The following is a 23,573-nucleotide window of genomic DNA, read 5'->3' on the forward strand; positions in this document are numbered from 1 at the left end:
CTAAGACTACTCTTAAAAAAACCACAAGTTAAAAAAAAACACAAGTTTGTTAATTAAAAAGAGAGAGAGTGAGATGGACGAGGAGCAAGGCCAAGCAGTGAGGAAGCTCCTGTAGGACGGGCTGGCATTGGAGAGGTGGATGGAAGTGACTGAGAATTGGGCTTGTGCATGTCTTCAGAATGGAGGGAGAGAGAGACAGAGGATCAAGGTCACTACCGGCTTTCGGCCTGAGTGTTGGAGGATGGGGCTGGCAAGCCCAGGTGAAGAAGGCTCACAGAAAACCCTAAGCTCCGTGAGAAAACACGACAGAGGCCAAGCCCCAACCTCCAGACGCCCACAGCCTATGATGCCAGGGCTGGACACAGAGTGAGGACCTGCCTGGGGGCTCCCTGCCCTCTTCTCTGGCTACAGTTCTGTCTTGTGTCCAACCACGAGGACAGCCAGCCAGGTGGCAATGACCTCAAGGCCCTTCTAGGGGACAGGTCCTGGGGTTGGATGTCTGAGAAACAAACATCCTCCTCCATCCGGCTGATGAGCTGAGCTTTCACAGTGGTGATAAAGGGGGGATGTTCAGAGCTGGGGCCCCAACACACATGTCACCACGGGCCTCCCCCCGGCTTTCCAGCAGCCCAGCTCCTCAGTCAGAGCTCGCAGGGAACCACACTAGCCCTCAGGGCAACTGGTCAAATGGGGTACAGGCCCTGAGAGGGGGTGTGAGGGAGAGGTGAAGCAGGTTCTGACCTGAGCCACCTAACTTGCAGAGCCCCGGATGGGTGACATTGGGCAGGGGCAAGCACTAGGATCAGGTAGACAGGTGAGGGTCTGGTCGCCTTTAAAGAGCTGGACTTGATCCTATGCATGGGTTGAATCAAGGAATGCCATTCTTCAGACTGAGCTTTAAAGACCTCTCTGACTGCTGATGGAGAGAGGGTTTAGGGGTGACCCTGGAGGCAGAGAGACAGGGAAGGTGATGGCGGCTGAATCCCTCAATGATGAGAGGGATATGGGAGGTGACTCCAACAGGATTTGACTACTTGCGGGGCAAGTCAGGGAAGGCCCCTGTGCGATACTGCACTGCAATGGAGATCGGGGCACAGCGGGAGGTGGGGTCAGGGAGAACGGGACCAGTGGGCACTTTCCCATGAAGCCTCCCCTCTGCTAACTTTCTGGTTTTTGGAAATGGAGAGAATGGAGACAGGACAGCACAGAAAGCCTCTGGCCTCAAGTGGTAAACTGGCCCCAAGTGGGCAGCAGGATGGGGGTGTGTGAAGGGGTAAGTGGGAGACGAGGTTCTAGGCTTAGTTCTGCCACAGGTAGATAAGAGCGTGAGACCAGATGAACTGCAAGGCACTTTCATCTCGGACTATCTGGGTGTTCCACTGGCTAAATTAGAATCTGGGAATTTCTGCCAGTATAAAATCCTACTACACACCTCCTGGCCCAGAAGGTGAGAAGAGAGGCAAGGAGCATGCAACACAATCATGGAAGGAACCCAGGTTCTCAAGACCAACGACCTGGCAACCTATCTAGTCTCAGGTCTCACCACACCACCTTCCAGGCTGTGTTCTCTGTGTGAATCATAAGGACTCTTGCCTTTCTCCTTGTCCACCTGACTGACTCCACTTGTTCTTTAGGAGTCAACTCTTCCAGGAAGCCCTCCCTGGCTTCACCCACTTCCCAGACTCACCTTGAGCTCAGCCTCAGTTCAGTTCAGTTCAGTCGCTCAGTCGTGTCTGACTCTTTGTGACCCCATGGACTGTAGCATGCCAGGCTTCCCTATCTATCACCGGCTCCAGGAGATTACTCAAACTCATGTCCATTGAGTCGGTGATGCCATCCAACATCTCATCCTCCATCGACCCCTTCTCCCACCTTTAATCTTTTACAGCATCAGGGTCTTTTCCAATGAGTCAGTTCTTCGCATCAGGTGGCCAAAGTATTGGAGGTTCAGCTTCAGCATCAGTGCTTCCAATGAATGTTCAGGACTGATTTCCTTTAGGATTGACTCGTTGGATCTCCTTGCAGTACAAGAGACTCTCAAGAGTCTTCTCCAACACCACAATTCAAAAGCATCAGTTCTTTGGCGCTCAGCTTTCTTCATAGTCCAACTCTCACATCCATACATGACTACTGGAAAAACCATAGCTTTGACTAGATGGACTTTTGTTGGCAAAGTAATGTCTCTGCTTTTTAATATGCTGTCTAGGTTGGTCATAGCTTTTCTTCCAAGGAGCAAGTGTCTTTTAATTTCATGGCTGTAGTCACTGCCTGCAGTGATTTTGGAGCCCAGGAAAATAAAGTCTCTCACTGTTTCCATCGTTTCCCCATTTATTTGCCATAAAGTGATGGGCTTAAATGCCATGATCTTAAGTTTTCTGATCTCAGCCTATGGTACCCTAATGGCCAGTTTCTTTGTTTGGCTCCCCATGAGCCCCTCAAGAGCAGGGGCTACACCATATTTGCCCCCATCCCCCATCCTTAGTGCATGACCACAACATAATAGGTGCTCAAAGAATGACTGAATGAAGAAACTTAATGAGCTGCTGTTTCATTTTACTGGGGAAAAATATCAGTTTCCATACCAGATAAATTGGATAAAACCTAATAACGTCCCAGTCAACACTGCATTCCCCACTGAATTAATTTATACATTCGTTTGCAAGCTTAATAATATAGCCATATATTTTCGAGGGAACAGGTGGTGATGAATGACAGGCTTAATTAGGCAAATCATTCCACCTAAAATAAAAATATACAAACTCCAAGTGCAGTGATTCAACAGCACAAGGGAAAAAACAAATGTTAAGAACAAAAGCTCCAAACACAACTGCTTTCATTCCTTCTAATTAAGTTTCTCTTTAATCTGCAATTTTAAAAGGCGATTCTTTTAATTTAGTGATTTTCTGTAAAAGATAAAGGAAGACACAGCCCTCAAAAGAATATCTGCATTTAGAGAAAAAATATACCACCCCTGTGAGTTGTCAGAATGACAGTATCTAATTAATTCCACCTATAGGCAATTACAAACGGAAGTCAGGGTTCTGCTGGAGGGAGGGGAGACTCAGGCGGGCAGGACCAGGCCTTCGGAGCCCTTCGTCTTTGGTGCAATGATGGGACCAGAGCCCTGGTGGCAGTGGGAGAGGTGGTCCAGTTAACGGCTCCACCAGCCTCTGTCTCCAAGGCAAGTGAGATGGCCCTTCGTGATGCCCTAAGTGTTCTTCCAAAGCTCTGTTCTGATGAAATCTTTAAGACCCAGCTCAGATCTCCTGGGAGGCCTTTCCTCCATCCAGGTTAGCCTCTGCTATTGGTGGTCCCCTTCCTACTTGTATTATAGATTTCATATCAATCAGTCCTGAAGTTGGATCAGTGTCAACAAGCACCCATGCTAGCTCTAACCCTCACAACAACCCTGCCACCCTGTGGGTGAAGGGAGGGGGTTACCATCTGGGTCTCAGAGCTAAGGGACAGAGCTGGCCAGGCAGGCATTGCATCTCCCTCATTTAGTCTTTGAAATGACCACCAACTGTATGATGTCTAGAAGCTTCCAAGATCTGGCACAAAAGCCTGCCTTCCACAAAACCTCCCCATCCTGCCTGCTGAGAATTCCCCTCCTGCAGTACAGCTCATGGCACTCCACTCTTCTCTTGCAGCTCAGCAAGCACCCAGCCACTCCTCCCCTGGCAGCCCATGGGGTTCTCTGATGGACAGTACCTAGGACTGATTTTCCTCTCCAATATCTTGTCGGCCCCTAAATTGACTACAGTGCTTGGCATAGAGGTGGTGCTTAGTAAATGTTTGCTTAGATGAAATAAATGTGTTCCTTTTAGATCTGGCTCCTTCCTGTTTATCATTCAGGGCTAGCCAAAGAGATCAGGTTCCCAAATGCCCATAAGCCTCTAAAGCACAGCTCGGGTCCAGAAACCCTTGCTAGCTCCTAGGTCCCCAGGAGAGGAAAGGACAGAGAACTCACTCTGGTGCTTGAGGCCCTCGGTGACTTGGTGACAACCCTTCTGGGTTCCACACCCACCCCTCGGCTCCAGTCACAAAGAATAGCTAGTCCCCCATCCCTCATCTTCCTGCTTCCAGGCCTCTGCTCTGCTGTGTCTGCCCTGGAGAATCCCTTTCTTCACTATCTCTGGGTGCAAAAATCCTAGCCATTTTTCAAAGTTCAGCTTTAATGCTGCCTCCTGGGGGCAACTTTTGTCAAGACCACCCAAGATGGAAAGCTTCCCAGGTGGCACTAGTGGTAAAGAAACTGCCAGTCAGTGAAGGAGACAAAAGAGACATGGGTTCGATCCCTGGGTGGGGAAGATACCCTGAAGGAGGGCATGGCAACCCACTCCAGCATTCTAGCCTGGAGAATCCCATGAACAGAGGAGCCTGGAGGGCTACAGTCCATGGGGTCGCAAAGAGTCAAACACGACTGAAGCCACTTACACGTACGCAGACCCCAGGAGAAAGGAATTCCTTTCTCTTTTCCTGAACACTGCCTCCCCTGTCTAAGGCATTATCTGACCCCACCCCAGTCCATATTACAGTGCAGGGTACATAGGTGTCTTCTCAGAAGCAGATGGAGATGAGGCCTCATGCCTTGGTCTCTTCTGAAGTTCTCTGTGCCTGACACACAGTCCATGGGCTGCAACAAGGCCAGAGAACAGAACTGCAGCAGCTCAGCTTCATGGAGAGGGTATGGACTCTGGAGTTAGGAAGATCCAGGTTTGAATCTTGCCTCTGCCACTACTGTGTGACTTTGGGTAAGTTTTTAAACCTCTCTGAGCCTTAGCTGCCACTTCTATAAAACAGGGCTGACAAGGCCTATACCATAAAGGATTATGGAGGTGATTAGTAACAGAGGACATACCAAAGTCCAGGCAGAGCCCCTGTACGTTGTGGTCCCTTCTTCCCACGGCCACATCCATGCTCAGAGCAGCTCCTTTTCATGTACTCAGGAGGATTAAGTGCCTTGTATCAGAAACCACCTTCTCTAGCCTGCGCTGAAATTCCTAAGGTGGAGGCTCCAAGAAGACAAGACATATTCTGTTTTTTTCAAAGCTGAATTCCCAGTGCCTAGGATAGTGCCTGATGTCAATGCTTAGACTCTATTGAGTGAATGAATCTCCACCCAGATTTATAGTCAGCAGGTCCAAAAAAACCTCCTTCATCAATCAAGAAAGGAAACTTAGGAGCTGGACTCCCCCCTCAAATCATTTTAAAATAGTTTTGAAAAATGACTTGACCTTTACTGAGTGCTTCCTGTTCACAGGCAGGCATATGTGAGGACCCGATGTGACATTCTCTGACCCTCACAACAAACTGAGGAGGTTGGTGCGACTTTATGTTTTTATGAACAGGGCCTGGACCGGGCAAGTAGACTGCCCAGCAGAGAGGAGCAGGCCATCACACCAGGCAGGGGGCCCCAGCCCCCAGCCCCTGACCCTCTGCTTTGGGATGAAAGCCTGAGCAGCCTCCCCTCATCTAGGGGTGCTCTAGGAGTGCCTTTCTCTAGGCCAGGCAGGGAGAGAAGACTTGACAGTCTGCCAAACATCCCTGAGTCCTCCGGGCTGACCATGAGTATGGATGTTGGCCCCTAAGGATGGTTCACAGGGAACTGAAAGGAAGTGAAGGGGACCCAGGGCCTTGGGTCCCCAAGTGGGGCCTGTGGATCAGTGGCTGCATCTTTCTGGCTGGCCCGGAGTCCCCAGCCTCTCCAGTTCTCCAGCACAGGACAGAGTCTCTTACGCAGGGGCAACAAGGATTAGAGAACTGAAAACAAAACCCTGTGCACAGAGCTCTTAGGTGCTGAAGAGGCCTTTTATGGCCCCATATGGATGAGGTGGGAACAAATATGGGGCTGACAGGAGGGACCTGCACAGTGTTCCAGGTCTGGTGTTTGTTCATGGATATCCTATTACTTTGAAAACACAAGGGCAGAGAGACCAGAACAAAGGTGCCCACAGCACCGTTTCCACACAGTCTAGGGTGCTGATTCCTGCACACTGCTGGCCTTGACTCTGGCCGGTTTTTGGTAGAAGGGACAGGTGTGGAGTAGGGATGGCAGGGGTGGAGAGGCATATAAGGGGCTGCAGCCCAGGCAGCCATGAGCCCCCAAGAAGGGGCAAGGAGGGAGACTGTGCATTGATTTGGGAAGGTGGGGGCCCCCATGACCCAGAGTCTATGGAAGCTTTCATGACAATGCGCAAGCACTCCTACTTGACTAAAACTCTATTCCTGACAATGGTCCTCTGCTGCTTCAACTTTCTAAACATACGTTCTGCATCATCTCGTTTGTTCCTCATAGACAAGCATTAGAATTCCCATTTTACAGGTGGAGAAACTAAGGCCCAGAGAGGTGAAGCCCCCTTCTCCCCTGTAGTTCAAGAGCAGGCCTCACTCTCTCCTTTCCCCAGGGAAAGAAGGCTGTACCTGCAGATAGGTTGTAAGACAATGGGCAGCTCAGCACATGTTTGGCTGGCTCTTTTAGGATCACCAACAACAGGCCTCTGTGTTCCCCTCACAGGCACATGCAGGCCCCAGGACACCATGCTGTCACATCTCAAGGGCAGTGCCTGAGAACAGAAGTTCCTCATTATAAGAGGGGGTAGTGGTGACTCCCCGAGAAGCAGGGCATGGGGAAGCCTGTGAGGCAGGCGCCTGGAAGCCGCCTGGTCTCCAGGAATGCCATCTGGGTTCCAGGAATGCTGTCCATGCATGTACACCCAAGCCTGGACTGGGGAAGGAGGGCCTGGCATGAGTGAGCATGGCTTTATCCTCCTAGTATGCACCCCAAGAGGGAAACATGGATGTGGCTGCCTGGTGCAAAGACCCCACCCTGAGGGCAGCTGCTTGGCTGCAGGAAAAGTAGGGATAAATCCTGATGAAAATGATAAAATGACCTAAATGCAGAGGCCTTTACAGCTGCCAAAGCAAGCCATCCCCACCATCATAACTCATTTTAGAAATGAGAAATGACCAGCTGTGAAAGGGACTGACTTGTCCCATGTCGACAGCTAGACTTGAACTTGGACTTGAACCCATATCTTCTGACTCCCAGGGGCCTCTAACACGTTCAGCACAAATCCTGTCTACAGTGCAACAGGTTCTCAAAAACAGTAGTGGTGACAAAGATACTAAAAGCCAGCACCCACCGAACATTCACTGTGCCCCCGACTCCTGGTACCGATTCCAATTACCACCTGGTTTTACAGATTAGGAAACAGGCCGTTTGCCCCAGGTCACCCTGCTAGCAAGTGGCAGCCCAGGGGTTTAAATCTAGACCCTGCAGCTCTTCTAGCTCTGGGCTGGGCTCCCTGTCAGATGGAGAATGCCCGCTCAGATCTAATGCAGTGTCTCTCCTAACATTTTCACCTGCAGACACCCACAGACACTTAAAATCAGTCCTAGGGCCTGGGAAAGGGACTTCCCCCATCCACAAGCCTCGAGGATGTACAAGAAGCAGGCTGGGCATTTGTAGGAGCCCCAGGGGCCAGGTGCCCCCAAACCTCAACCCAGCTGCTCATATGTTTCTGCTGCTGCCCATCCGTAGATGGAATTACAGGAGAGGAATGACAGGAGTGGACAGGTGCCTGGCTCTAAGGGCCCTTCTTGCCACCTGCTGGCACACTAGTCTCCCCACCTACAACATGGCAGGTGGATTCACGGGCTAGTCCTCAAACATCCAGGGACACACTCTTGGCTTCTAGTTCAGACCAACGGCAGCAACCACAGCCGTCAACAGCCACTCACAAACGCCCCTCTTTTGTGCAGGCCCCTCTCCTTCATTTGAAGAGAAAACAGGTGTACAGCTTGAAAGAGTGATGTGAAAACATACCATCTCTGTGTGAGCAGGCTGTGTGATAACCCCTCAAGAGAACTTGGGGTTGGTTTTCCTGAGACCTAATTTACTCGATAATTTAATAAATACTTGTGTGTTCGTTACATGCCAGGCACTGATCTAAGGTGGGGACCTAGGTGTCAACAAGGCCGGCCGAGTCTCTGACTTCACAGAACTTAAAAACCTCTGTCCACACGAAGACCTCTGTCTTGCCAAGCAGAAGAGCAAAGACATTCTACTAAACCTTTGGGTTTTTTTCCACACAGGAGACAAAGGCACTTGAAGAAGAAACATTTCTATCAACATAATTAGCAGGCAAGCCAAAGCTATGAAACACCAGTGTTTTTCTTTTCTTTTTTTTTTAAGGTTACTAAATGAATTCATTCATATGTCAAACAGAAAAACCAACTGGAAAAACCTGTCCCTCAGTAACATATCAGCCAAAGGAAGCAAGTGATCCCAGTTCTCTCGTGATCCCAGTTCTCTCGTTTAAACCCTCCCCCTCCTCTCTGCAGACCTGCTGTTCACACGTGTTAAACATTAATTACAACTGTTACTCATTACATAGCAAAAAGCTCGGAGTACCAACACAATTGTTAATTTCCTCCCAGGCCCAAGGCATTCTGGGAAGCTGAGCAGGGGGCAGGAAGCATTGCTGGAGCCCCACTGGGGCCAATGGTGAGGAGGTAGCATGCGCAGGGCATGCCAGGTGATGGTGGCAGATTCCCCGTGGACTCTTCCGCCGAGGCTGAGCCTGTTTATTCTAAGCACACGAGCATCAGTCACAGGCTTGGTGGGAATAGCGAGCCTGGAGCAGGCGTTGACGCACTCAGTGTCAGCATCACCACCTTTGGAGCACTTGCGTTTCATGGTGACGATAAGTCACCAGCTCAGTACGGAGTGGGCGCAGAGGCTTCTGCCTCAAGAAAAGCCACCTCACCCCAGCACAGGTAAAGGGAAGGTTCAGACCTGCCCGTGACATACTCACAATGTTAATGCAGCAGTGGGGAGAGCGCCTGACTTGACTTCATTAGCTGTGTGACTGTGGACAGGCCGCTCACCATCTCTGAGCCCGAGTGGTGCCATCTGTGTGATGACAGTGAAACCACATCCTCCCTTGCAGGACTTCAGAGGGTTAACCCACGCCAGCCTTGTAACTGGGGCTCACTATCTATTAATTTCCTGCCCCTCCTCCATCACCCCCTTACCTTCACGGGATTATCTTAAATTAGCCAACTGAGCTGGCTCAGGGATGACTCACAGATGTTTAGGAAATAGACATACCTGGGACCTTACTTTCCCCTTCCTCTGTCCTTTGAGCCTCATTTGATGAGGCTGGGAAAATGTCAAAACTTAAGAGGGTGCCTGCCAAAGGGGTGACCAAACAGCAATAGCACCCCTTCAGCTGACAGTGACAAGGGAGTATCTGGCTGTTCCAGAATAAACCAATGCACACCCATAGGGGATGTGGAGGGAGCACAGAGCGGCCGCAGCCCAAACTGGGACAGGGGTGGGGAAGGGAGTCATGTCAAGGGAGGCTTCCTGGAGGAGATGGCACTGACACCACCGAGCCGAGCTGTGATACTCCCTCCCTACCTCCTCCCTAACCCCAGCACCCAACATACAGTATGTACCGAGTATGCTGTAGGTTCTCAAAGTGGGGTCCCCAGATCAGCAGCCTCAGGAACATCTGGGATCCTGTTTGAGATGCAGATTCTCCAGCCTCATCCCTGGAACCTAATGAATCAGGAGCTCTGGGGATGGGCCCCTGTAATCTGTTTGACGCTTCTTGCAGGTGACTCTGCCACATGCTCTGAGCAAACCACCCAACTAACGAACATGTCACAGCTAGAATCGAGAGGGGTTTGGGGGAGATTGGCAGTGGGGATCCTCTCACACCTGGGGACCAGTGGCCTAGTCCTCGGGAGGGACTGAGTAAAGGATGGAAGAACTGGGTGGTTCATGGTGAGAACTGTTGCTGGAATCGAGATGGGAGTATCTCCTACAGAAGTGTTGTTTTCCACACTATCCATACCTCTCATTGCCTGGAGTAACTGGGAATGAATTTCATAAATGGGCCCTCTATGCCCCCAAAGTAGCTTTTTATGCAGTACTGTTTTAATATATAAAATTAAATTTTATTGAATACAGCAAGCCTTCCCTGAGCACCAGTAACCATTCTCCATTCTCTCAGGCATGACCCTTTAAAGTTTATGAAGTCTTTTCAGCCAATCTTCTCCCTTGATCACCCCAGAGATCCAGTGTGATACAGTTTGTGACAATCCCTGTTTTACAGGTGGGAAAACTGAAGCTCAGGAGACTGAGAGCCTGTCTGAGATCCCACAGCTGGTGAGCGGTGGAGCTGGCATGTGAACTTGGGATTGTCTGACTCTTATTACTGTCCCAATGGCTCCTGACATCAAGACACTGTGTTGAGCTTTCAAGGGCAGAGAAATTGGCCAAGGAGCTTAGTAAGGAAGATAGATAAGTACTCAAAATAAGTATATTCAGCATTGAGTCATGTCTGTCTTCTCTTTTCGCTAGAAGGCAGGCCCGTTGCTGGCTGAACCCAGGACATTGCTTTAAAAGTAACTTCAATGGGGACAAATCTCCAGACAGTGAGTCAAAAACAAAATGACTTTGTTTCTCTGAAAGATTTTTTTTTTTTTAATTTGACTGTGCCAGGTCTTAGTTGCAGCACGTGGATCTTTGATTTTCATTGTGGCATGCAAAATCTTTAGTTGTGGCATATGGGATCTAGTTCCCTGACCAGGGATCAAACTCGGGCCCCCTGAATTGGGAGCAGGAAGTTTTAACCACTGGACCACCATGGTAGTCCCTCTCTGAAATATCTTAAGGGTGCTCTTCACCCACTCTCTTGCTGCCCGGCACCTTTAGCAAGCACTCCAACAAGCTCTATATAGTCAAAGCTATGGTTTTTCCAGTAGTCATAAATAGATGTGAGAGTTGGACCATAAAGAAAGCTGAGTGCTGAAGAATTGATGCTTTTGGACTGTGGTGTTGGAGAAGACTCTTAAGAGTCCCTTGAACTGCAAGGAGATCAAACCACTCAATCCTAAAGGAAATCAGTCCTGAATATTCATTGGAAGGACTGATGCTGAAGCTGAAACTCCAAAACTCTGGCCACTTGATGCAAAGAACTGACTCATGGGAAAGATTGAAGGAGGAGAAGGGGACAACAGAGGATGAGATGGTTGGATGGCATCACCAACTTGATGGACTGAGTTTGAGCAAACTCCAGGAGATGGTGAGGGACAGGGAAGCCTGGTGTGCTGCAGTCCATGGGGTTGCAAAGAGTGGGACACAACTGAACGACTGAACAACAACCCAGGGGCTCTGGGAGGGTGAGGGCTCCAGCACATTACATGCAGTATCTTGGATGGTGTCAGAGAATCGAGACATCAACAGGGTAAGGGCTTGGGTTCTAAATGGGACTTTATAGGTTCAAATTCTGGCTCTGCAGCTGACTAGCTATAGGATCCTGGGCAACTGTTTCTTCTCTTTGGACTTCAATTTCTGTATCTGTAAAAGGACAAAACTAAGATCCCAGGGGGTGGTTGGGAGGATGAAATGAGATAATGCACGCAAAAGTGTTCTGTAAGTACCAGCACTATCCAGTACAGTGCCCTGTAAGCCTCACCAGGACCCTCTGCAGCAGACACATTTCCCCAGAGAGCACAGAGGCCCCAGGAGAGATTCTATCCCTGTCCTTCCAGTGGCCCCCAGAGATGTGGAGATTCCACATCCATGCCCCTCCTGCCCTCCGAGTCCAAGTCTGCTTCTCTAGGTTACCCACCCAGTCCTCAGCCCCCTCCCCGTGTGGCTACCTCCTGGGTAGGCTCTGTCCATCTTACAAAGCCCAGGGGCCGGTCAGACCCTCTACACCAAGCTGTGCCACCCGAGGCAGCATGGAATCACTCAGGATGCTTCTCCTGCCCCACACTGGGCAGGGAGCTGCATCAGCGAGGGGGTGGACCTGCTGCCTATAAAGTCTCTGGTGGGGGGTGGGGGGTGAGTCAAAGCAGCAGGGGGGAACCGAGTCCAGCCAGCTCTGAAGGCAGGTGAGTCTGCCGGGTGGGCAGGGGCCTGACAGCCTGATTGTAAAACTGATATAAGGCATCCGTTTTGGGGGTTGGGATCAACTCAGGCCAGGCGTGTGCACTGAGACTCCGGTGCTGGGTGCATTGGGGCAGGGATCCTGGCTGAGGCTACCAGCAGCTTCCCATAGGGAGGACAGGCAGGAAACCTCCTTCACCTGCCACAGAACTCTGAGAGAAGGGAAGAATATCATTCCCAGGAAGTGAGGACCACCTCACACCCTGCAATAGCTGTTTTCATGACAACCAGGAAGTGATAATTGAGCCTTCCCGAAAGGCTGCACTGGCTGAGAAGGCCACCTTCTGTGGGGAATGCCGAAGCACCCCTTACAAGAGCCTCCTTTCATGAATGCAGTGCAGGACAGCACTGTGAAGGGTGGAAAGCACTTTTGCTTCATAGGCTGAATGACAGAGATAGTTCAGAGGGTTCCCCTTCCCCCAGCCTCCGGCCAGCATGCTGGGGTCCTGATGAAATGAAGCATGGAAGGAGCCTTGGAAGTGGAGGGTTGCAAGCCAACCTCCCATCACAGGGCAAAGCCCTCCTGATACCAATCCTGCCTCACTCAAGCTTCTGCTGGCCAATCTCAGTGACAGGAAGCTCATGATACACTTTCAGGTATACTTGAAATTCTTACCACTCACTGGGACTGTGTATCCCTATGGCTCCTCCTTGGTAGGCCCACTTCTGCGCTTTGGGGATCCCCACACTGTACACCTTTGGAAATCTGAAACTGACCAGGTGCCCTGCCCAGGTTCTTTCATGCAAGCTAAACAGGAAGAATCAAAATATAAGGGATGGAAAGAGATGATGACAGTTTTGCCCAGTGGATTTTTAGCCCAGCTGCAGATCCTGTTCCCAGGCTCCCGGGGCCCATCACAGCACCCAAGGGCCCAGAGAACTGGGCAGGGCACCTCAAACAGGTGTTGTGAAAAGGAGGACAAGGCCCAGCTCAGCACTGCCTTGCTCCCTGACACCACCAATGAGGTGCTAAGGCATGTGCTGCACACTCTACTCATTCAGGCAGGAGGTGGGAACGTTCCCCTTTGTTCCTGAGCAACCACCCTTCCTGGTTTTACAAATGGGACTCTGGCAGCACTTCAGCAACCCAATCAAGCTGTTTCCACTTGTTCTGGTTACCTGAGAGGTGGTGCATCCACCTCACTCCACCTGCACTTTGGGCTAGGAAACAGGAAGGTGCTGCTCCTCACCTGACAATTTCTGTCCAGATGTGGGGAGGGGATCTGGTCAAAGACTCAAGACTGGTGCTCACAGCATCCCTCCAGCCAAGAGAAACAACTCCCTTCTATGCCCCAGAAATCAGAACTGAGCCAAAAGCTTCTTGGGGAAAGCACAATCAGTATCCAGGGCTTCCCCAAGGGCTCAGCAGTAAAGAATCCACCTGCAGTGCAGGAGACCCAGGTTCGATCCCTGGGTCGGGAAGATCCCCTGGAGCAGGGCATGGCAACCCACTCCAGTATTCTTGCCTGGAGAATCCCATGGACAGAGGAGCCTGGTGGGCTACAGTCCATGGGGTCACAAAGAGTCGGACACAACTGAGTGCCTTAGCACACACCCACAATGAGTATCCACTCCAGATCAGGACACACAGTTGATGAGGTAAGTGACTTGGTGAGACACAGGTGGGGACAGGATTCTGCGTCTGCCTCCTATCAGCAGCCTAAGAAGTTGACCTACAATGACACATGTGATAGCAACTCAGCAACAGAAAACCAAATCCAGAATGGAGACCCGTGGCTCAGAAACTTATGTGGGGACCAGTTCTATCTGAGACCTTGTGATCCTTTGTGCAATGTATAGTAGTTCTAAAACCAGCTTTGGGCAGAATTGGGCAAGTTCTGGCCTGAGAGCCTTCTGAAGAGATGCTGTCGTGTGGGGTAAGTGCTTTCCATTTTAACAAGCCTGAGAACCCCCTGGGGATCTTTTAAAACTTATTGACTCTGCAGGTCTGGGGGCTTCCCTGATGGCTCAGATGGTAAAGAATGTGCCTCCAATGCAGGAGACCCAGGTTTGATCCCTGGGTTGGGAAGGCCCCCTAGAGAAGTAAATGGCTACCTACTGCAGTATTCTTTCCCAGAGAATCCCATGAACAGAGGAGCCTGGCAGGCTACATTCCATGAGGTTGCAAAGAGTCAGACATGACTGAGCGACTAACACTTTCACTTTCTGCAGGTCTGGTCTGAGGCCATTTCTCACCAGTTCCCAGGTGATGTGATACCGCTGGTCCAGGGACCACATTTTGAGCAGTAAAGCACCAGACTAGACCATAGCATCAAAGGTAACATGACCTGCAAGGAGGTCCAGGAGAGGGTGAGATGCCACACCTGCCTGCAGTGTCATCTCTTGCCATGGCTTCTTGGTGTCTAGAACAGTTGCCACATGAAACCTTTGGCCCTTGAATCAAACTGGTGTTTGCGAAGAGCCACCTCTGGAACAGCATCAGTCCCATTCTAGCTTCTCCCACACCCAGGATCAACCATGCCAGGGAACAGTCCTTGGCTTTCACTGTGCCGAGGGTAGAGAAGGCTGTGAAATCCACTGGAGAGACCTGAGGTGACCAAGGACCTTTCAGTTACCCAATTACTCTCAGCCCCGGCTTTTGGCCGGCACTCACCGTCTGCCAGACGGGCCCAGTACCTACCGCACTGACTCTATATGGTGAAAGAACTGCCCCACCAGGGTCACGAGCAGAAAGCTCTGCAGGCCTAGAGAGGCAGCAACGAAGCCCGTGGGACATGTGGATGTGCCAGGAGGGCTCCCAGTGATGGCAGAGGAAGTGCAGGACTTTCCCAGATAGGACACAGCTGGGAAGGGCATTTAGCAGAAGGCAGAAACTGCACAGAGTGCTACATCCAGGGAACTGAGCTTTACATGCTAGAGTAGTCAGAACCTCAACTGAGGGAATTAAGACAAGTAGGGGGCAGAGGCCTCACTTCTGAGCCCCAGAAAGGGAGGAAGGGTCTAGTTGTGCTTGAAAATGGGAGATTCTAACCAAAATGATTGTTAAAAATAAAAACTCTTCCGTTATGACCTTCAGTGTGATAAGAGTCACTCCATGTTTCTTTGTTCATATGCCAAAACTCTTAGAAGCATAGAAATTTTTTTGCATCTGACTTTCCCCTCTTAACATTAAACATAAGCATTTCCCTAGGCTGCTATAAACTCTTTGTCAACGTCACTTTGTAGTGGTTGCTAAATATTCCATTTAATCAATGCCCAATGCGGGACATCCAGGTTGTTCCCCATCTCTCATGATCATCATGCCTTTTTTGGCACTTTCGATCATAAGTTTGGATCCTAAGGAATGAGATTAGGATCAAAGGGTGTGAACATAGCTTAAGACAGGTGACACATATGGCATACTGCTTTTCAGAAGGCCGTGGGAGCAGAGAGGCACCTGAGTCATTCAAGGGGCTCTGGGCCAGGGGAAAGGTCAGTCCCTGAGGTCAGGACATGCCCACAGCCTGTGCTCTGTGAATGGGCTTGTGCTGAATGAAGCTGGGACAGGAAATGCAGAAGCCCTGGATGCATGCAGGCCGTCGTAGCTGAACGACAAGATGGAGTCACTTAGATCCACGAGGCCCAATAGGAGCCACTCTGCAGACTGATTTTCTTCTAGTTTCTAAAATTTCCTTCCAAAATCTTGGCTTCAGTGAACTAGAACATAACCAACAGGACCAAGACAGAGTCAGACAATGAGATCATCTGGGCTGTCTAGGCCTGGCCTCCCTTCCCTCCAGGATCTTCCTCATCTTTGAAGGGCCCAGCTGCACTAGAAACCCTGTGGCTTACCTAAGCAGGCAGGGACCCATGCACTTATTCGCTTTACACAGGTGAGTGCCATGCAGGTGAGCAGCCGCCTCTGAGTGGGGCCGCTGGCTCCTTACCTGCCAGAGCTGGGATGGTGACCCGGTTCCACTCCCACGGCTGATCGTACTCGTCGGCGGGCCTGTCGTCATCCTGGGGCAGCTTGCTCTCCCGCAGCCGGGGGCTGATCGTGCTCTCTGAGTCCGAGTCCACGCTTTGGCCCTCGGGTTCATAAGGGGTGTCGTACAACTGGATGCCTTTGTGCTGCGACCGGACGCTTTCCTGCCTCTGAAATTCTGCAGTTGAAAAGGAAGGAAGCGGAGATGTAAAGCATGCACAGCACATGCCTCCTCACTTGGGACTGCCAGATGATACCCATGGGAATTCAGAGCTGCCAGCCAGGGAGATGGGGACTGCACAGAACAGACCCCTCGCTGCATTTAACTGCTGCCCTCCCCTCGAGGGCAGTGTCTCTGCCCTCATGGCTCAAGGCTTCCTCAAAAAGATCTCAGGTTCTGGACCAAAAACAGAACCAGAACACTTCCTGTCACCATCCGCTATCTTCAAGGACAGAGTCCAGACACGAGCGTGATGTCCTAGGTGTGTTCCAACACCAGCCTGGGACACACAAAGCTCTCAGCAACCCCCTGCTTACAGATGGAGGGGGGGTGGTCTTCCCATTAGGGCAGCTCCCTGGTCTCTGCACTTGTCACTCCCCATCTATAAGATGATGAAAATGAAAGTGAAAGTCACTCTGTCGTGTCTGACTCTTTGCAACCCCATGGACTGTATAGTCCATGGGATTCTCCAGGCCAGAATCCTGGAGTGGGTAGCGTTTTCCTTCTCCAGGGGATCTTCCTGACCTAGGAATTGAACCAGGGTCTCCTGCATTGCAGGCAGATTCTTTACCAGCTGAACTACCAGGGATAAGATGAGGAGACTGGGTCAAACGACCCTCAAGTTTCCACACAGCTCACATATTCATTTTACAGACCTAAGAAGCCAAGAACCACTGCCAGAGAACCCAGGGTCACTGATTTCTCCCCTACAAAGCCTCATGAGTGACCCTTTCCCTGCATTTCTACTTCCCTCAGGGCCTGCCTGTCTCCTAACACGCTGAATACAGCCAAGACACTGGAGAGCAGAGGTCCAGTTTCACTTCTGAATAAGGAAGGAAAGCTCATAATCTTCTGGAGAGGATGCCAGGGCCTGGCTCCAGTGTGGGCTGAGTAGCGGCCTCCCATCGAGATGAGGCCTCACACAGGGCACGATCCTTTCAGCGACTGCTCATTCCTGAGAGGACAGTGGTGACTGAACGACAAATACCAGGATGCTATAATCAGGCTCTTCCTCATCAAAAAAGGGGACATTTTTCTGGCTTTGATCATAAACACCCTCTGTGTGCAGGGGGACAGGAGAGGTTGCTGAGGCTGCTCTCGGCAAGCCCACTGTCTCCCTTCTGGAGACAGTGGGCACCTAAATCAGCATAATACTCTTTTCAAGAAGGGGGCTCCTGCAGGGCCCATGAGGGATGAGGCAGGAGGAGAGATGACATTTGAACTGACAGCTCTGACAAGTGGAGGGACAGGACGAGGGACAGGATTCCTTGTGGTAGGACCAGGGCAAGCCAAGGCAGTACAGCTGGAGAAAAGGTGCTCACTGCCCACTTTCTTGTTTTATTTGTAAGATAAATATATATATATAACATTTGCCATTTAACCATTCTTAAGTGTGAAAGTCAGTGACATGAAATATGTTCACACTGTCATGCAGCTATCACCACCATCCATCTCCAGAACTTTCTCATCATCCTAAACTGAAACTGTCCCCCACGAACCCCTCCATTTCCCCTCCTCCAGCCCCTGGCAGCCACCATTCCCCTTTCTGTCTCTGTGAATCTGACTACCTAGGTACCTCATACAGTGGAGTCATATAAGGTACTTGGCTGGGGACACTTGGTCTTCTTTGACAGTCTTATTTCACTTAACACAATGATACATTGTAGCATGTGTCAGAAGTCCATTTCTTTTTAAGGCTGAATAGTAGTCCATTATATGTCTGTTTGGGGCTTCCCAGATGGCACTAGTGGTAAAGAACCTGCCTGCCAATGCAGGAGATTATGAGAGACGGCGGTTCAATCCCTAGGTCAGGGAGATCCCCTGGAGCAGGGCATGGCAACTCACTCCAGTATTTTTGCCTGAAAAATCCCATGACAGAGGAGCCTGATGGGCTCCTCCGTGGGGTCGCAAACAGTCAGACACGACTAAAGTGACTTAGCATACATGCAAATGTCTATTTACTGCCTACTTCTGCTGGAGCACCAGGTCCAAGGAGGTGGGAAGAGGGGAGGTGGGGCTTGACACAGAAATGGTGAGGGTTTTGAGAGTGAGCTGTTCAAATGGAGTTATGAGGCATTCTCCAAGTCAGAATTCCAGCACCATAGAGATACAGTAGGAACCCATGGGAGTCACACGTCTTGAAGAGCAGTTGACAAAACACATAGATGACGTCAGCCCTTCCAAGGAAGAGCATTCTTTAGACTAGGCTTCATGATCCAATATCAGCTCACAGGGCCAACAAAAACTCCACCCTATGCATAGCACCTGATACAACAGAAACTAACTGATGCTGGGCAGTGACCTTTAGTGTTTTAAATTAAACAGCACTATGGTGATATCTTTCAGTGCCACATCTTTCAGCCTTTTCATACTCATAAAGAAAGCTGAGCACTGAAAAATTGATGCTTTTGAACTGTGGTGTTGGAGAAGACTCTTGAGAGTCCCTTGGACTGCAAGGAGATCAAACCATTCAATCCTAAAGGAAATCAATCCTGAATACTCTTGGAAGGACTGATGTTGAAGCTGAAACTCCAAAACTTTGGCCACCTGATGTGGAGAGCTGACTCACTGGAGAAGACCCTGATGCTGGGAAACATTGAAAGCAGGAGGAGAAGGGGGTGATAGAGGACGAGATGGTTGGATGGCATCACTGACTCAATGGACCTAAGTTTCAGCAAGCTCTAGGAGCTGGTGAAGAACAGGGAAGCCTGGTGTGCTATAGTCCATGGGATTGCAAAGAATTGGACATGACTGAGCAACTGAACAACATCAACAATGGTGGTATCTCCCAAACTTCACTGTTACATCCCAACTTCATGATTTTGCCATTTTCTAGTACCACCTGGGTTATTATTTACCATTTTTATTGATGTTGCCTCATTTTTTAGAGTAAATAAATCCACTTAAAAAGGAAACTTTTAATCACCACCCCATAAATCATTACCTTTTACCAAAAAACAGATGATAAACATAAAAAGAATGAACAAGAACAAAATCAGCTAGGTAGGTACTTCTCCCAAAGCCCAAGGCTCACTTTCTCCTGCTGAAAAGGTGGACAGCAAGCACTGGAGAGCTGATGGGGGGTGCAAGCAGCAAACCAAGATACCTTCTTTGGCAAATGAGAATAACTTTCTGTTTTTAGAAAGAAAGAAAATGAAAAGTGAAAACCTCACTATGTGGCCACCTAAAATCGTGTCTCCTCTGAGATGTCCCATACTTTGACAACACATGGCTTTATTGGGTCCCCTGAGTAAAGTGGGATGATTTATTAGTTTTGAGGATGATGCTTTCATTTTTATGGGGGAGTAAGAGAGGAAGAGGTTTCCCAGGTGGCACTAAAGGTAAAGAACTCACCTGCCAGTGCAGGAAACATATGAGACCTGGGTCTGTCCCTGGGTTGGGAAGATCCCCTGGAGGAGGGAATGGCAACCCACTCCAGTATTCTTGCTGGGAGAATCCCATGGACAGAGGAGCCTGGAGGGCTATGGTCCATGGGGTCACAAAGAGTCGGACATGACTGAGCGACTTAGTACACAAGAGGAGAAGAGAAGAGTTATCAGAGGCAGGACTTGCCCACTTTCAGGCAAAAACCAACTGGAAAGTACTGGAGACAACTCTGTAAATTAGGAAATCTATCAAGCTATTTGAGCAGTGTTTTGTGGGGTTGTCATCATCCACATCACTGCCGTCCTGGTTCTAAAGACTGCAGTTTCGCCTCCTATCTTTGGAGAATTCCAAGGGCTTGGGACAGTGGGAACGCAGCTGACAGGCACTGACCTAGGAAAACCACCTTCCACTTCATCCTCTTTCACAAGGAGGCTCGACAACCAGTAATATGTGCTCTACAGTATCCAAAGCACTTTGCATGAAAATTCGCCGTTTAATCCTGGGCCTCAGAGCAACTCATGGATGCTCTGTGGGCCGCCAGTAATCATGAACATCCTTGCTCATTTTCTGTCTCAGAGTGCAGCTGCAAACAGATATTCCATGAACATGGGTGGGATAAATGAACAACAACTGACAACCAGAAACTCCTCTTTACCCCAAATTCCAATCAATTTATGAAAGTCTCTGACCGCAGGGTTAAGGTACCTGGAACACCATGAAAAATGAATATAGTCTAGTGTTACACAATATTCAGAAGAGATGGATATTCTACATAAACACCAGCCTAAAAGGAAAACATGTGCAGGGAACAGATTAGCTATTAAATCAGTGGGACTCATGCATACACCTCTCAGACAGGATTTATTGTTCTAAAAGCATCTGCACCTTACCAAAGCTGGGTTAGTAATGGCATGCAGTCAGGGCAGAGGATGTTAGAATGGTAATCATTAAAACGAGCTTCCCCCTGTATTACATGGTGAATTCAAATTTTCATTAAGGCTCCAACAATAGGGAGCAGTTAAGTAAATTAAGGCACGCTAACTGGATGGAATATTAAGCAGCCATTAAAATGATAAATCTGAAGATTATGTAGCTACATGGAAAAGCATGCATGAAATTATGCTAAGTTAAAAAGTGAAATACAAGACTGTTTATGTGTTGAGCACCTATCTTGTGGGCTTTCTAAACAAGTCCTGGGCAATGTGAACAAAGCCCCAAAGGAATTCTACTCCTTGTTTAGGAATTGATGGGTACTGTCATCACACATTTTGCCCATAATATCTAAACTCTTGATGACAGCTATGTTGTAAGAACAAATACACATGAATAAAGGGTGGAAAATTTGATATGGGAAGGTAAACAGTTACTGTGTATAGAGGGAGGAATTATTGCATAATAATTTTTGAAAGTTTTAAATAATGAATAAGGATGCTAGTAAAGAAAAAATGTAATTAAGAGAATCTCACATGAAAGTAAATGTGATTTTAAGCAGGTTGGATTAAGGAGCCGTGTGTTTCAGAAACAGCTGCTTTTGCCTGAGAAAACACCCATTTAGGGAGCATCTCTGCTCCTATTTAGGAAACATCTCCTCTCCTCTTTCCAAGAGTCCTAGGAAGTCAAATGCTGTTGCACCATGCCAGCCCATCACTGTCCCCTGCCTAATAACCAGGTCCATCCTCCTTATTACTCTGACTGATCTGTGACGGTCCAGAGACTGATCTAATAGGGAGCTGTAACCATAAGTTTTAAGTCATGAGTTATCTGGACATCACCATCTATAAACTCATGAAAAATGACCTTTAATATTGGGTGGCAGGCTGTGATTTTATGCCTTTTAGGCAGGGAGCAGAAACATTAAATTGACAGGGCAGGGATTTCTGTTGACCTCTTGAGTAGAAAGGTTTTCAAGTGGAACTACATACGGGGGAAGCGCAAAAAAAAAAAAAAAAAAAAAAAAGCACTTTCTTTTAGAATCAGAGACTGTTGAGGAAGGCACTCTGAGCACATTCACCAAGGGCATAGAGTCCAGAGGGTGAGGCTGGTGTGCTGACTAAGGACTGTAGCCCTGAGAGGCAAGGAGGGCCGGGGCTTCATCTGAGTGAGGAGCCCAGGACAGAGCTCGGTGCAAACGAGGGGCCTCCTAACTGGCTCTGAGAGTTTTGAGTTCCCCAAGTCCATAGGCAACAAGTTACACTTTGCTCTGGTGCTCACCAATCCTATGCCTCCCCCTCACAGTTTTTTGTTTGTGTGCTTTTATTTTTATTTTCTTTGTCTGTCAGGAAGCTCAGAGTTAATTCTGATGCTTAACCGCAATGGCTCGATTAGCTTAGATATGAGTAGATTTGGGTTCACCTGCCCTTCCTTCTGGTATGTGTATCTTGATATCTATTATAGCAGCCTCATTACATACTTCTTTGTATTATGCACAGTCTCAAATTTGTATTTTGAAAGCAGGTGGACACACATCTAATGAAAAAGACTAGAAGGAAAAAAAAAACATTTCTTTATCTCTTGACCTTCCTTTCAGAAATAGAAACAAAAGGACAGGGCTTGACTTCACCTTTCGGAAACAGTCTAAAAAAATCAGCGCACATCGCTGGTGTACCCAGACTTCTCCAGGAGCAACGGTATCCTTCTGTCCTCACGCACAGTCAGGCATCTACTGAATGCCCAGCACGTGAGCAGATCGAGATGAAGCAGACACAGTCCTGATCTTCAGGACTTGATCCTCGGGGACAGAGGGTGAGAGCCCCCAACACAGACAGAGGCGGCTTATGGTCCTCAACAGGGGGCAGATGTGACCCTACAACTTAGCTGGGGGAAATCTGGGAAGGCCTTAATGAATTTAGACATGAGGGCTTGCATGGTGGTGTGGCAAGGAAAATGGGTGTTTGATGAAGGAAGGACAGAAGCAGGGGCACAGCAGCTGGAACCACGAGGTGAACACGGGGAAGGTGGGCTGTCCAGGGGCTCAGGCGGAGAGGAAGCTGAGGCAGGTGGAAGTGGTTCTGGGTGGCCTTAAATGCTGCAGGATGGCACTCCCAGGACTGTCTGAGGAGAGGTGCCCTAGAACCTCTGGGAAGGGTGGAGATGGGCGGGGAGAGGCCGGCACAGACGTGCAGAAGCTGAGCTGGAAATGACAGATGCTGGCCTGCAGGCCCCTCACCTCTAATTTTGCCAGCTGGTTTGTCTGAGAATTCACACCAGATCCCAAATCACAGGGTAGCAGAGCTCAATAGAAATACATGGCCAAGGAGGCCTCCATTCCCAGGTCCCACCATCATCTCTCAGCCCAAGAAACCTCTACTCAGCCAGTGGTGGGCATGCCCAGCCCTCAGGCCTCCATGGTCTAGGGCTGTATAATTAGGACAGTACAACTGCCACTGCCTGGGGATGCCCTGCACCAGCTACCTGGGAGACAAAGTCCAGGCTCCAGGTAATGGACAGTTTCAACAGCACAGTATGCTGGCTGAAACCATGGATCCCCCCTGACTGCTGGGGCTCAAGTTCTGACCCCACTGGGGGACCCAGAGCAAGCTGCCTCAGTTTCCTCATCTCTGAGGGGGGCAACAGTATCCAGGATGTTATAAGGATTAAACGAATCCATGCACCTTCAGTGCCTGGTCCACAGAAGGCACTCCGGGAATGTTGATTTCATTTCAGTTACCACTACCGGGGCATCTCTGGAATACCTTGCCAAGAGCCCTCCGTCTCTGAGATCACCCTTCATCCCCTAGAGCCACAGAAGTCCTGCTTACAAACTCTAACAGGCAACCCTGCATTGGAAATGGAAGCGTTTCATCACCCATCTATGAATCTTCCCTTTCTGGATCCACAGCTTCCGATTTTAGCTGCTGCTTTGGCGATCTCTTGTTTCCACATGGGAGCTTTGCTCTCAGATCCACTCTTGCACAGAACACCAAACACACAGGGAAAGGCTCTGTGCTCAGGAGTCTAATGACTACGTTTTAAAAAATCTTTTTATTTTATATTGGAGTATAGCCAACTAACAATGCTGTGATAGTTTCAGGTGGACAGCAAAGGGACTTGGCCATATATATGCATGTATTCTT

At 49.3% G+C, this 23,573-nt stretch overlaps 1 protein-coding gene across 4 annotated transcripts in view; it reads right to left on the reverse strand.

The window, feature by feature from the left end:
• SHB (SH2 domain containing adaptor protein B) overlaps window positions 1-23,573 on the reverse strand; it is a 132,579-nt gene that overhangs the window by 30,405 nt on the left and 78,601 nt on the right. For all 4 annotated transcript variants that reach the window (XM_081510893.1, XM_081510908.1, XM_081510882.1 and 1 more), the window contains exon 3: window positions 15,856-16,071. In XM_081510893.1, the coding sequence (XP_081367019.1) occupies window positions 15,856-16,071 (216 nt within the window). The remainder of the gene's footprint in view (window positions 1-15,855; window positions 16,072-23,573) is intronic.

The sequence above is a fragment of the Giraffa tippelskirchi genome, chromosome 1 (assembly GCF_054371585.1).
Source record: "Giraffa tippelskirchi isolate mGirTip1 chromosome 1, T2T-mGirTip1v1.2.pri, whole genome shotgun sequence".
Lineage (NCBI taxonomy): Eukaryota > Metazoa > Chordata > Mammalia > Artiodactyla > Giraffidae > Giraffa > Giraffa tippelskirchi.